The sequence below is a fragment of the Carcharhinus amblyrhynchos genome, chromosome 13 (assembly GCF_965287045.1).
Source record: "Carcharhinus amblyrhynchos chromosome 13, sCarAmb.v2.hapA, whole genome shotgun sequence".
NCBI lineage: Eukaryota > Metazoa > Chordata > Chondrichthyes > Carcharhiniformes > Carcharhinidae > Carcharhinus > Carcharhinus amblyrhynchos.
The window spans coordinates 5,920,824-5,933,276 of record NC_137336.1 but is presented as its reverse complement, the minus strand read 5'-3'; the positions used below and the strand labels follow the sequence as shown (position 1 = coordinate 5,933,276).

Below are 12,453 nucleotides of genomic sequence, written 5' to 3'. Positions count from 1 at the left end.
GCCCCAGTCATCATATCCCCAAGTCCGGAGTATGGTTCCACATCAACGGAGACAGTATCTAGATCGGCGGAGCCGGGTTATCTGGTGACCAAAGTGTCAGCTACTGACGCTGATTCAGGCCCCAATGCAAGGCTTTCTTATCAACTGGCCCAGGCCACTGACCCTGGCCTTTTCACGATTTCCCCAGACACGGGAGAGGTCTGGACCATCCGTCGCATTGTGGACAAGGATGCAGTCACACAGCGCTTGGTTATCCTGGCAAAAGACAATGGGATCCCACCGCTAAGCGCAACAATTGGCATCATCTTATCACTGGCGGACATTAACAGGGAAAGTCTTTCCGAAGTGAGTAGTCTAACAAAAGATCTCGGATTTCCTTCAGAGATAAGCCTGTACTTAGTCATAGCTTTAGGATCAATCTCCTCCATTTTTCTAGTGGTTTTGGTCATCCTCGCTGTTAAAGTCCACAGAGATAGGAACGGTTTTAACCGTCACAGCTGCTCTCTGGACACATGCTGCTGTTTGGGATCCGCACATTCTCTGAACGGAGTACAAAAGGCCAGCGTCAACCTTCAGATCCCCCCGAATTATGTTGAAGTTTTTGGCCGTGAGCCACTGCCTCAAAACTTCTGTTACGAGGTCTGTTCTACATTGGATAAAGATGCAAGCACATTTCCCAAGATTGAAAGTCCAATTGCGACGGGAAACCGCAGCAGTGTGACCAAAAGATTTGTTCAGCCGTCAAATGTTGTAAATAATAGAACCAATTTATTCAACGAGGTGAGATACATCGTGCAGAAACCTGGTGATTCTCAAGAGCCGCCAGTTGATTTGTAAATGTCCTCTGAATCAGTGTCAGCAATTGACAGAGTATCTATCTCTAAGTCTGTGTGAAGCATAGCTAAAATAGCTCCCCACTGGAAATGGTTTCTATTTTGGCTATTCTCCAGGTGCAAATTATTTTGTAACATTTGAATTGGCAAAAACATAAACAGACCGCCCTTCGCCCAGGTTGTTTTATATCGGTGTGGGTTTGAGACAGTGTTAGTGTTACACATGTTAGATTCATAAGCTGGAAAAATGAAATCAATCTGATACCGGGACAGACATTTTAACCTGAGCTATAGATGCTGAACAATCTCACTATTCTGGATGCTTAAAGACAATGTTGTGTGTTTCAATTATAGAATTGGTCTAGAAACATTGGCAAGGTAGCTTCTTACTCCACCCAAAATGTTACTCACTGGTAGCTTTTATTTTAATTTAAAGATTGAATGAGTAAAATTGTTTAAGTAACAAATCAGAGCAGGAAGTTGTATTTCTTTTCGAAAATACTGGATGAGACAACCAACACATCTGTGCAATGTAACCAAGTTTAATCAGATGGATGTCTTGAAGACTAATTAAACGTATGTGTATTAGACATTCCTGAAATAAAATGTGTAAGAGCAGAATAATAAGCAATGAAAGGCACAATTGTTGTTTTGAGGGGAATCTTGGAACTATAGCATGGATAAACCAAGGTTAAAAAACCAATAGCAAAATACTGTGGATACTGTGAACCAAAACGAGAAAATACTGAAAATACTCAACTAGTTTGGGTGCATCAGAAAGAGAAAAACGGAATTAACTTTTCATATTGAAGACCTTTCCCTAGAATTCCCTCAGCATGTGTTGGGTGTGTTTTTGCACAAGCTTTAATGAGAATCCCAGGAGTTCAGCAGAAGGCCATTTGGCCCATCGTGTCTGCACTGACCACAATCCCACCTAGGTCCTATTCCCATAACTCCATTTACCCTGTTAGTCTCCTTCACACGAGGGGGCATTTTAGCATGGCCAAGCAATCTAACCTGCGCATCTTTGGACCATGGAAGGAAACCGGAACACCGGGAGGAAACCCACGCAGACAAGGGGAGAACATTCACACTTCACATAGACAGTGACCCAAGCCGGGAATTGAACTTGGGTCAAAAAGAGAAAATGCTGGAAAATCTCAGCAGCTCTGCCAGCACCTATGGGAGAGAGAATAGAGCCAATATTTCACATCTAGATGATCCTTCATCAAAATGGAGAGAAAGTGCTTCTGATGGTCATTGAGACTCAAAACTTTGGTTCTATTCTCTCCCTACAGATGCCATTCCACCTGCTGAGATTTTCCAATATTTTCCATTTTTGTTTCAGATGCCAGCATCTGCAGTATTTTGCTTTTATCTTAGAATTGAACCCAGATCCCTAGTACTGTGACGTAGCAGTGCTAACCACTGTGCCACCATGCCACCTTTAAATAAATTCTTCTGCAAACTAATGATATATTTGGACTTCACTGCATGGGTTTCTTTTAACCAACGCCTCATCGTTTATGATCTCTAAAGGTCTCATTTCATTAACCAGGAAACATCCTAAGATGAATTCAGAGAAAATGGAGGCTATCTTTGTCCCTATTTTGGAATCCAATTTCTTGTAATTTTATAAGATGTTTCAGAAGAATAGCTGGGTTTGGACTGTTATGTGCAGTACTGTTTCAAATGTCAGAGAAAAGGCTGTTCATCTTTGACTGCTCACCTCTGACACCAATAAATCCTATTTGGTGAACAGTTTGGAGTTTTGCTTGTGAATAGAAAAATAGAAAACCCTTCAGCAGCAGAAATTCTGTTCTAGAGCAACCTTGAAATTCCACGAGGAATGTGCCAAACTGAAGGAATGGATGTAGATGAAAAATTACTCTAGTGTTACGAGATTAAATGCTTCTGAAACAGCTGAGGTTTGCTGTTCTACTGCATCAGGAGCTGACTTACATAGTGTCCCAAGTGGACAACTGAACATCATCCTGACTGTAAATACAACTGACTGAGATTTTTGCAAAGCCAGCAAAATTATTTCTGTGAACCTCTTTTGAAACTGAACTTACATACTGGTCACCAAGTGGATTTTGGGCTGTGGACTCATTCCCATTAGAATATTCATCTCATTATCAAGAAAAAGTGGATTCCTTTCTCTATTAATTTAAACAGCCCACTGCAGATTTCAGGTGCGAATAGCATTGTGATTCACTTTAAATAGAAATTTTTATGTTCCCTATGTACTGAAAAATAATGTCAGCATCTATATGCTGCATGAAGATTCTAGCAGAATATATGTTCTGCTGCTCTACTTTTAGGCTCATGTAATGGAGGCACTTTTACATATTCACATCTCTTGGTAAAATCATACAATGAGAAGATCTATCTGTTATGTATGTTATGTGTATGTACAACTGCAAGCTGAAGTTCAGAGTGCTGGACTCTGACCCTTGCAGCAATGTGATTACCTAGGTTGATAATGTGTCGCAAGGTGTTGATATGCATAGGATTTGATAATGTTTTTTGATGCCAAAAATTGGCATCTTCTCAACTCCACAATAAATTACTTTATTGTATTTCATGCCTTCAGATAGAACTCTTAGGTGGTTTTGTTTTTGGTCATTTTTCAACAGTGGTGCCCCGCAATAACTTATAAACTGTTTTCCTTCACTAAGAAGATTGTTTTTGCTATTGTATTGAAGGTCATGTAATCTCTACATCTGTGCAGGTTTTAGCTGATACAGATACATTGAAAGTAAGTTATTCTGGTTGTTCCTATGCTGCAGGTATCTGTTTAAAACCAATACTTATGCTAAGGATCCAGAAGACCTAAGCTATATTTCCAGCTCTTGGATCCAGGGAAAATGGAGTCAGGTGCTTGCAGACATGCACAACATTTCACTCACTAGTCAATTTTCATGTTCAGAGAGAGATGCCTCTCCATTTGTCCAAATGTTAAGATTAAATTACCAAATATTAAGCTTGATTACTTTCCAGCCATCATGAACAATCATAGTGAAGCTAATATGCGGCTAAAATGATGTGAGACCACCAAGTGGAGACACTCACAGTATATACTTTAAGCTGCAGTTATACTGCTGGTGTTCCATCAAAGTCATGTCTATTTCTGAGAAGAAGCTGTCCCATACTACTTTGAGTACACACCAAATAGTCCAGCCAGAAGCCACTTTAAAAGTGTGCAGGTAATCTGTTGATAAGCTTTACTGTTACTTTAAATAATATGATAAAACAGGCATTGTCACTGATTCTACATCAATATTAAACAGCAACCACAGAAAGCATGCAATTTTCTTCATGCTCAAACTATGCATTATTCCACAGTATGACTGGATTTTCCTGGCTGAACTACACACTATTATTGCTATTCACAGCTCAGTTGTGCTATATGGTTTGTTTCAAGGCAAATCTAAAATCATGCCAAATGAATGCAAACTGCATATTACTAGAAAGTCAAATAATTTGTCAGAAGAAACCACAGTCAAGATTTGAGGAGATTTAGGAATCAGATCATCTAAGCATTAGATGAACTATTCAGTTTCACATAATTGAGTTGAAATTTTGTCATTAATTCACAAAGATGTGAGAAGTTGCACTTTTTTTGTTCTTTCACCATTTTGCAGAGTTGTGTGATGGTTAAATAAAGTTTTCCAATAAACTGAATAATATTTAAAGGAATAGGTTTGCAAGCGTGCATGAAGTAATTGCACTGAGTAGTGAAATGATATATAGGCTAAATCATTAGAATTGGGGTTGGTGATTAAAGAAAAACTTCAAATGGAACGTTGCAAGAAAATGTTCCTAAGCAACAGGTATGTTGGAGGGTCCAAACTACATTAGTAAATCACAAATGTAACATTTTTAATTGACACAGACCTTTTTCAATGTAACATTAGGCGTTCAGTGATGTAAAAATAGTTTTAATACATTTAAAGTATGGTCTTATTTCATATTGATTGAGCGGTGCTAAGTTTTGTTCCCTTGGCGTGATATAGTTTGCTGAACAATATCATCTCTGTATTTATAAATCAATTATACAACATTATTTGCCCTTTTTACAGTAGTGTAAATTATGTAAAATAATTCTAACATGAAGTTCCCTAAATTGTGTTTAGGTAGGAACATTGGCAACATTTCCTGAGATAGTCTTAGTGCATGTCAATATGACAGCTACAGGAAAATTGTGTACTACTGCTGCATTGTCTGAATCTTGTGTTTGTCCCTTACTTGACACTTTGCAGAGTCAATGTGTGAGCCCCTGGAAGGATTCTCAGTTAAATCGGGCCTTCAAACCTGATACAATCGCAGTTTATGATAAGAGGAGAAGCATCTTTGGTTTCACACCTTAATAAAACATGAGGGGTATCAGTGCACCATTTGGACACATAAACACAGCATGCTTGCTGTGACACCAAAGCTGGTGGTTTGACAATAAAGCTATAGATCTCAGACAAGAATATAAGAGCAATATTCAGTAGAGTGACGTTCAAAGCACACAGTTGAACAAGAGAATGTCTGATCCATTCTGCTGTGATAAGATCAATCAATTGTTGGTCACTTCCCCCCTAATGCTGGAAGCTGCTCACGTTTAATCAGAGATTTGTAGTGTGCCATAAACTGGCATATTTCTGGCTGCTAGCCAATTCCTGATTCCTTTGTTCTCGCAATGGATTGATTTTCTACTTGGTTATTTTAATTGTGTCTGATGATACTTGGTGTAAATTTTTTAAATATGTCTTATATCACAATAGCAATGCCAATAACCCATTAAGATACTGCAATGTCATTGCATTGTTCTTCATAATTCACCTTTTATGTGATCCATTTTGCTTCTTCAGACAGCAACATTTGTGATTTGTTTGAAAGATTGTCAAGATTGCTGGCTGTTAAAGAACTCAAATATATTATTAAATATTAGCCAGTACCATTAGAAATCAGAATAAGATTGAGATCATTGTATTTTGCAACCACGACCAATGGCAATCCTTATCATGATACTGGGATGTGTGAGTTTTTCTGTTTAATTTTCACAACTTTTAAAGTTAAAAAATGCTTCTACAGAGCAACTGATCATGAACAATAAAGCAAGATTTTGGAGCCTTCTGATTTGGCTTTAAGTCCGATTGAGCAATGAAATCCAATTTGTGAGTGAACATTCCAATATTGATGCCCCAAATAAAGATTATTTTGTGATCAAAATACATTAAATAGATTATATCAATTAAATCAAAACTTATTAGTTGAAGAAAAATATGAATTTTTAGAGGTATAAAATGTAAAAGCTCAGAATTTGTGATGAGACTGTGTAAAATTTTACTGATTCTTTAGTGTACTTTGTGACTCCATACTGCAAAAAGAATCCTGGAACTTTGGAAAGGGTACAACACAAGTGACTCAGACTCTGTCAGCTCAGAGTCTTTACAAAAAGGGCTTGAAAAATGCAAGCTCTTTATTTGGAGAATGCTGATTATGGGGCAACATAACAGAAAAAAATTAGAATTCTGAAAAATTAGAATAGAGTAGTTAGAATACAGTAGCAGTGGTTGAGGAGTTAGGAATAATGTTAAGCCATTGGTTTAAGTAAAAAGATTCAGAATAGAGCCCAAGATAACCTTTGTTGTGCAAAGGATTTTGAAATTGGAATTGATTTCCTGGGGTATTGATTGATGTAGAAGCTATGTCAATAGGTAATATTTTCCTATGGGATTCAGGATGCTTACATCAGGACCAAATAGGGGTCCTAACCCTGCACCTGCCAGCAGCCAGACCAGTGGAGAAATTTTTCAGGAAACAAACCCCTACTTGGCTGTCTCCACCCTTGCTGCCCTATTAAGTAGGACAAACAAATTCACAAGAGTACTGATCCAATTACAGGGCTGACAGTAATAGCACCTTGCCAGAGGTGCTACAATTCCCACCTTAACTATTTAAATTGGGGAAACTCTATGCATCTGGCAATGATCCCAGGCCGCATCTGCAAACTTCCCCAGCACCAGGAATGAACAGGGTTCACCATGAGTTTCCATGCTCCCTGCCATCCCATTCTCCTTCCCCACTCTCACCACCATGGAGCCAGGAACACACAGCCTAGTGTTGAAGAGCAGACTGGATTGGGGAATAAGGAAAAATGGGCTCCAGTGACATGGGAACAGAGAGACGGTAAATGGGAGTTAAACTACTTTTTCACACGGGAGGTAAATACTGCGGTGAATAACAACAAGAACAGAAAATGCTGGAAAATCTCAATAGGTCTGACAGCATCAGTGGGGAGAGAATAGAGCGAACATTTCGAGCCTAGAGGGTCTAAGTAAATAGACTCTTTTGATACTATAATTTCTGTGCATTTCTGTCTTGGAAGGAGTACTTTTGTAAATTTGTTTCCACATATTTCAACAAGTTTTTTTGTACAGAAAGATCAGTTCTTTGACATTCAAAGAACAAAGAACAACACAGCACGGGAAACAGGCCCTTCGGCCCAACGAGCCCGCGCCGCCGTCCCATTGTCTCAGTGATCTATTCATGATTTTAGTCTACGCCTAATGTGCGAGGATCAGGGAGGTCCAATATAGGGACAATTTGTTACCCAATCAATCAGCCTAAAAGCGCATCTTTGGGATGTGGGAGGAAACCGGAGCACCCGGAGGAAACCCACGCAAACACGGGGAGAACGCGCAAACTCCCACAGACACAGGCCCAAATCCATGTGTCCGCACAGCAACAGAGATAGTCTCTGAGCTGTCATGTTGCCCTCGAGATGGTCCAGTTTAAGCACACTAACGACATGAAGCAATAGGCAACTCCCGAAGCAACTTCCTTCCTCTTTATATGCAACTTTCTTTGTGGGGTCAATGTGGTAGATGACACTTAAGTAGAATATAATTCTAACCAATGTATTAATTTTCTTTGTAGGTCAAACAACCAAATGCTGACTGGCGTTTCTCACAGACTCACAGAGCTGAACTAAACAGGTACTTGTTAATCTTTTCAGATTTTCTGGAACTTGATTTGTATATATTGGATTCAAAATTCATGGCTGTGGGTGTTGTACAGGCATTGGTCATTTTTATTTCTGTGTTCATGGGATGTGGGCATCACTGGCAACCCAGAAATTTTTGCCCATATCTAATCACCCTTGATCACTACAATCCATGTGATGTGGACAGGGACTTATTAGAAAGGGAGTTCTAGGAGTTTGACCCAGTGAAGATGAAAGCAATGGAGTACATTAAACACACTGTATGAATATGTCCTCAATGTTTTATGTTCATCAGGACATTTGACTGCTTTCTTAAACATCAACAATTCAGTCTTTCCTATGCCATTGCCCTGTGGTGGAGTGCATAGAAACACTGCAGAATGGGGTACTCAACCATTTAAACCTAACAAACAGTAGGGTCTGACTCCCTGTTTGTGCTGTGTAAACTGGGGTAACAACAGGGATACCACATAGTTTTTATGGACCCTAAGCTAAATAGAAGACTAGAATACAGCTTGTGGGCTGGAATTCTCTGACCTTGCCCATTCCTGGGATTCTCTGGTCCCAATGCAATGAATGGAGTTTTGGCTGAACTGAATTCTCCATTTTCACTGGCAGTGGTGGCAGGGTGAACAAGATTGGAGAATTCCACCCATGATTTCTATCTAGTAGCTGCCACTGGAAAGGGCACATGTGAATGTCAGCTGTGGGCAGCAGTGAGCTTAACTTTAAAGTTTCTAGTAACTAAATAGTTTGTTAACATTTGCTCCCTAGGTACGCACATTAAGTGAGAGGGAGAGTAAAAATGGTAAAATTGAAAATGGTAAAAAGCGTTGCATTGTAAAAAATGTAGCTGAGGGGAGTTTTAATTGAGATATATAAAATTCTGAGGAGCCTCAATGGAATAGACTGAAAGGAGCCACTTCCACTAAGAGATGTCGGTAACCAGGTGGCAGTTAAAGGAATTGGTAGAGGATTCAAGATGAGATGAGAAGAAATTGTTTCACCCAGGAGAGTGAAATGAGTCTGAAACTCACTACCTGACAGGGCGGTAAAAACAAATTAATTACTTGGATGTGCACCAAAAGTGTCTTAACCTATCGGACTCTGGACCAAAGGCTGGAAAGTGCAATTAGAAATTTGGTCCATTTGTGTTTGTGTCAGCTTCTTTAACAGCAAACCAAATACTATCATTTCCCTGCTCTTTCCTCAAATATTCAGCCAATTTCCTTTTGAAAGATGCTATTGAATCTGCTTCAACCACCTTTTCAGGCTGTGTATTCCAGGTTACTACAAACTAATGGATAAAAAAAAATTCCTCCTCTGTTTCTTATGCCATTGATCCTAAAGCTGTCCAGCCTGGTTATTGACCGTCCTGCAAATGGAATCAGTTTCTCCTTATTTACTCTATCAATTGGTGGACTGGCAAATTGTGCGGAGGGTGTGGAGAGTCTGCAGAAGGACCTAGATAGGCTGGGCGAATGGGCCAGGAAATGGCAAATGGAATTTAATGTTGGCAAGTGCGAGGTGGTCCACTTTGGTAGGAAGAATGGTAGGAAGGGTTATTACTTAAGTGGCGAAAAACTGCAGCAGGCGACGGTGCAGAGGGACCTCGGGGTCCTTGTGCATGAGTCACAAAAACCCAGCTTGCAGGTGCAGCAGGTGGTCAGGAAGGCAAATGGGATGCTGGCCTTCATAGCGAGGGGGATTGAATATAAAAGTAGGGAGGTCTTGCTGCGGCTGTATAGGGCATTGGTGAGGCCGCAGCTGGAGTACTGTGTGCAGTTTTGGGCGCCATACTTACGCAAGGATATTTTGGCCTTGGAGGGAGTGCAGAGGAGGTTTACTAGGCTGATGCCGGAGTTGAGGGGGTTGAGCTATGAGGAGAGGCTGTATAAATTAGGCTTGTACTCATTAGAGTTTAGAAGAATGAGGGGAGATCTCATTGAGACGTATAAGATGATGAATGGGATAGATAGGATAGAGGTGGAGAGACTCTTCCTGCTCCGAAAGGATAGTAGGACTAGGGGGCACAGCCTCAAGATAAAGGGGGGGCGGTTTAGAACGGAGTTGAGGAGGATCTTCTTCACTCAAAGGGTGGTGAATCTCTGGAATTCTCTGCCCGTTGAAGTGGTGGAGGCTACCTCGCTAAATATTTTTAAGACGCGGGTTGATGGGTTTTTGATAAGAGAGGGGATTAAGGGTTATGGGGAGAGGGCGGGAATGTGGAACTGAGCCACGACAGATCAGCCATGATCTTATTGAATGGCGGGGCAGGCTCGAAGGGCTAGATGGCCTACTCCTGCTCCTATTTCTTATGTTCTTATTAAAACTCCTCATAATTTTGGACCCTTCTATTAAGTTTGCCCTAATCTTCTCTGCTCTAAATCGAGCAACTGCAGGTTCTTTCTTCTCTCCATGTAACGAAAGTCTCTCATCTCTAGTTCTATTCCAAGTCCCTTTATTCATGATCTGATTCCAGTAATTAAGATAGCTCAGTGAATAGAAAAGTTATACTGAATAATAGCATCCTTACAGTGCAGGAGGAGGCCATTTGGCCCATCAAGTATGTACTGACTACAATCCCACCCAAGCCCTATTCCTGTAAACCCACATATTTACCTTGCTAATCCCCTGACACTAGGGTCAATTTAGCACGGCCAATCAACCTAACGTACACATCTTTGGACTGTGGGCGGAAACCAGAGCACCCGGAGGAAACCCATACAACCATAGGGAGAACATGCAAAGTCCACACAGACAGTAACCTGAGCGCAGAATTGAAACCAGATCCCTGGTGCTGTGAGGCAGCAATGCTAACCATTGTGCCACTGTGCCAGAAATTACTTTAAATTATATAGCAAAAGCTGGACAAAGTAAAAAAATCAGGAAATTCTGAAACTGAAATACTTCGTAGGAAGAATAATCAAGGTATGAAATAGAGTCCTGGTAGAATGGTGGAGGGGAAACCCTGGAATGATTTTTTTAAAAGTGAAACACTGTGGGAGTGTTAAAATGTAAGATCCCTCAGGATGGAAAATAATTAAAAGGGGCTAAATAGTTATCCTTGTGAAAGCTGTTTTCCCTAAAAACCATAATCCTGTGGTCTTCTGTGTTAAATGAAAGGAAATTAAACTCAATTAATCTTTAAATAGCGCCAAGTAAAATATCCCCATAGTAACAAAGTGATGATTAAAAGTAGGTTTCTTTGTGTGAATCATTAGAGTAACTAAAAATGTGGCCCTCCAACAGATTTGAATACCATCTGGCTTGTCAATGAAGAAAATTTTGCAATCTGTGATATGTGTTACATTGTAAAATTGTACTCCAGTTCATCCTATTGGCCAGTTTAACCTACACAGAGGTTTGGATCAACATTTCTGCCAATTTGAATAGTTAATTCAATGCAGTGTTACTCACTTTTCCATTTCCTGCTCCCAATCTGAGCATGCTTTCCATTACATCAGGTTGTCTGAAGATTATTTTAAATGGCATACCTAACATATGCACTGATTGTAGTTAAAGGGAAATTGCACTTCAAACTTTACTTCAAAAATTGAATGAGATTGCATGTCTTTTAATGTGAAATATGCTCATTGGTAGAAAGCGGATGTTTCCACTTACCTAGTCCTTTAATAAAAACAGACTGTGGAATGGAGGGAAAAAAATCAATTCCTGGACATAAAGGCACAGTAATAAAGTGTTATTTGTTCCAAAACACATGCTTACAATTTAAAACTGTTTAATCTGTCAGCAGATGATGCAAATATAGCAAAGTATAAAATGGCAGTAAAACACACTTATTAATCCTCATTGTATAAATATTTAACTTTGTTTCCATCACTTACCCTGTATGGAATCTCCTAACAAGTTAAATAGAAAATGCCAGAAATAAACAGCAAGGCAGTTAGTATGGATGGAGAGAAGAAGGATTAAGACTTTTTGGGTTTGTGATGTTGACCGACCTCCATGAATTTCCAGCAATTTCTGTAACTATTTTTAGCATTCAGGCTTTTATTTATGAGTTTCTTCAGTCGGTGACCTGGATAATTTAGGAAATCTTTTCATGTGTACCTCGGCACTGAATTAATTGTTTTAAAATCAATACCATTTTCTGAAAAGATTCTTTGAGGATGATGTAGGTTCACACAATGGCCATTTACTCAAATCAGAGCAACTGTGGAATCCACCCAGTTCAACACAGTCAGGAGAGTATCTAGGGAGGAAGAGGAAGGAAATAAAGCTTCCCTCTCCTTCCAGTTGCATCCAGTTTTCCCCCCAAAAATGTTCACTCATGCTAAGATGCAGGATACACAGACCCCTCTGATTTTTCTCTATTCACCATTTTCACATAAGAACTTGCCAGTGTGTGTTGAAATATTCTTTATTGAATCATCGAATTTGCAGTCCATCATACCTGTGACAGCTCTTTAAAAATCTATCAAGTAGCACTACTCACCTTTTCTTTCAGCATAGGTCCACATTTTTTTTATTTTCAACAACATAACTAATTCTCTTTTTATGTCATCCATTGGCATATATTGCAAATCATTAAAGCCCGCTATGTAATACAAATTCTCCTAATCTCCCCTTTAGCTTTTTGGCAAATATTTTAACCCT

At 39.6% G+C, this 12,453-nt stretch overlaps 1 protein-coding gene across 1 annotated transcript in view; it reads left to right on the top strand.

The window, feature by feature from the left end:
* LOC145351623 (protocadherin Fat 4-like) overlaps positions 1-12,453 on the top strand; it is a 101,874-nt gene that overhangs the window by 33,614 nt on the left and 55,807 nt on the right. The window contains exon 6 of the mRNA XM_080201195.1: positions 7,767-7,825. Within this exon, the coding sequence (XP_080057321.1) occupies positions 7,767-7,825 (59 nt within the window). The remainder of the gene's footprint in view (positions 1-7,766; positions 7,826-12,453) is intronic.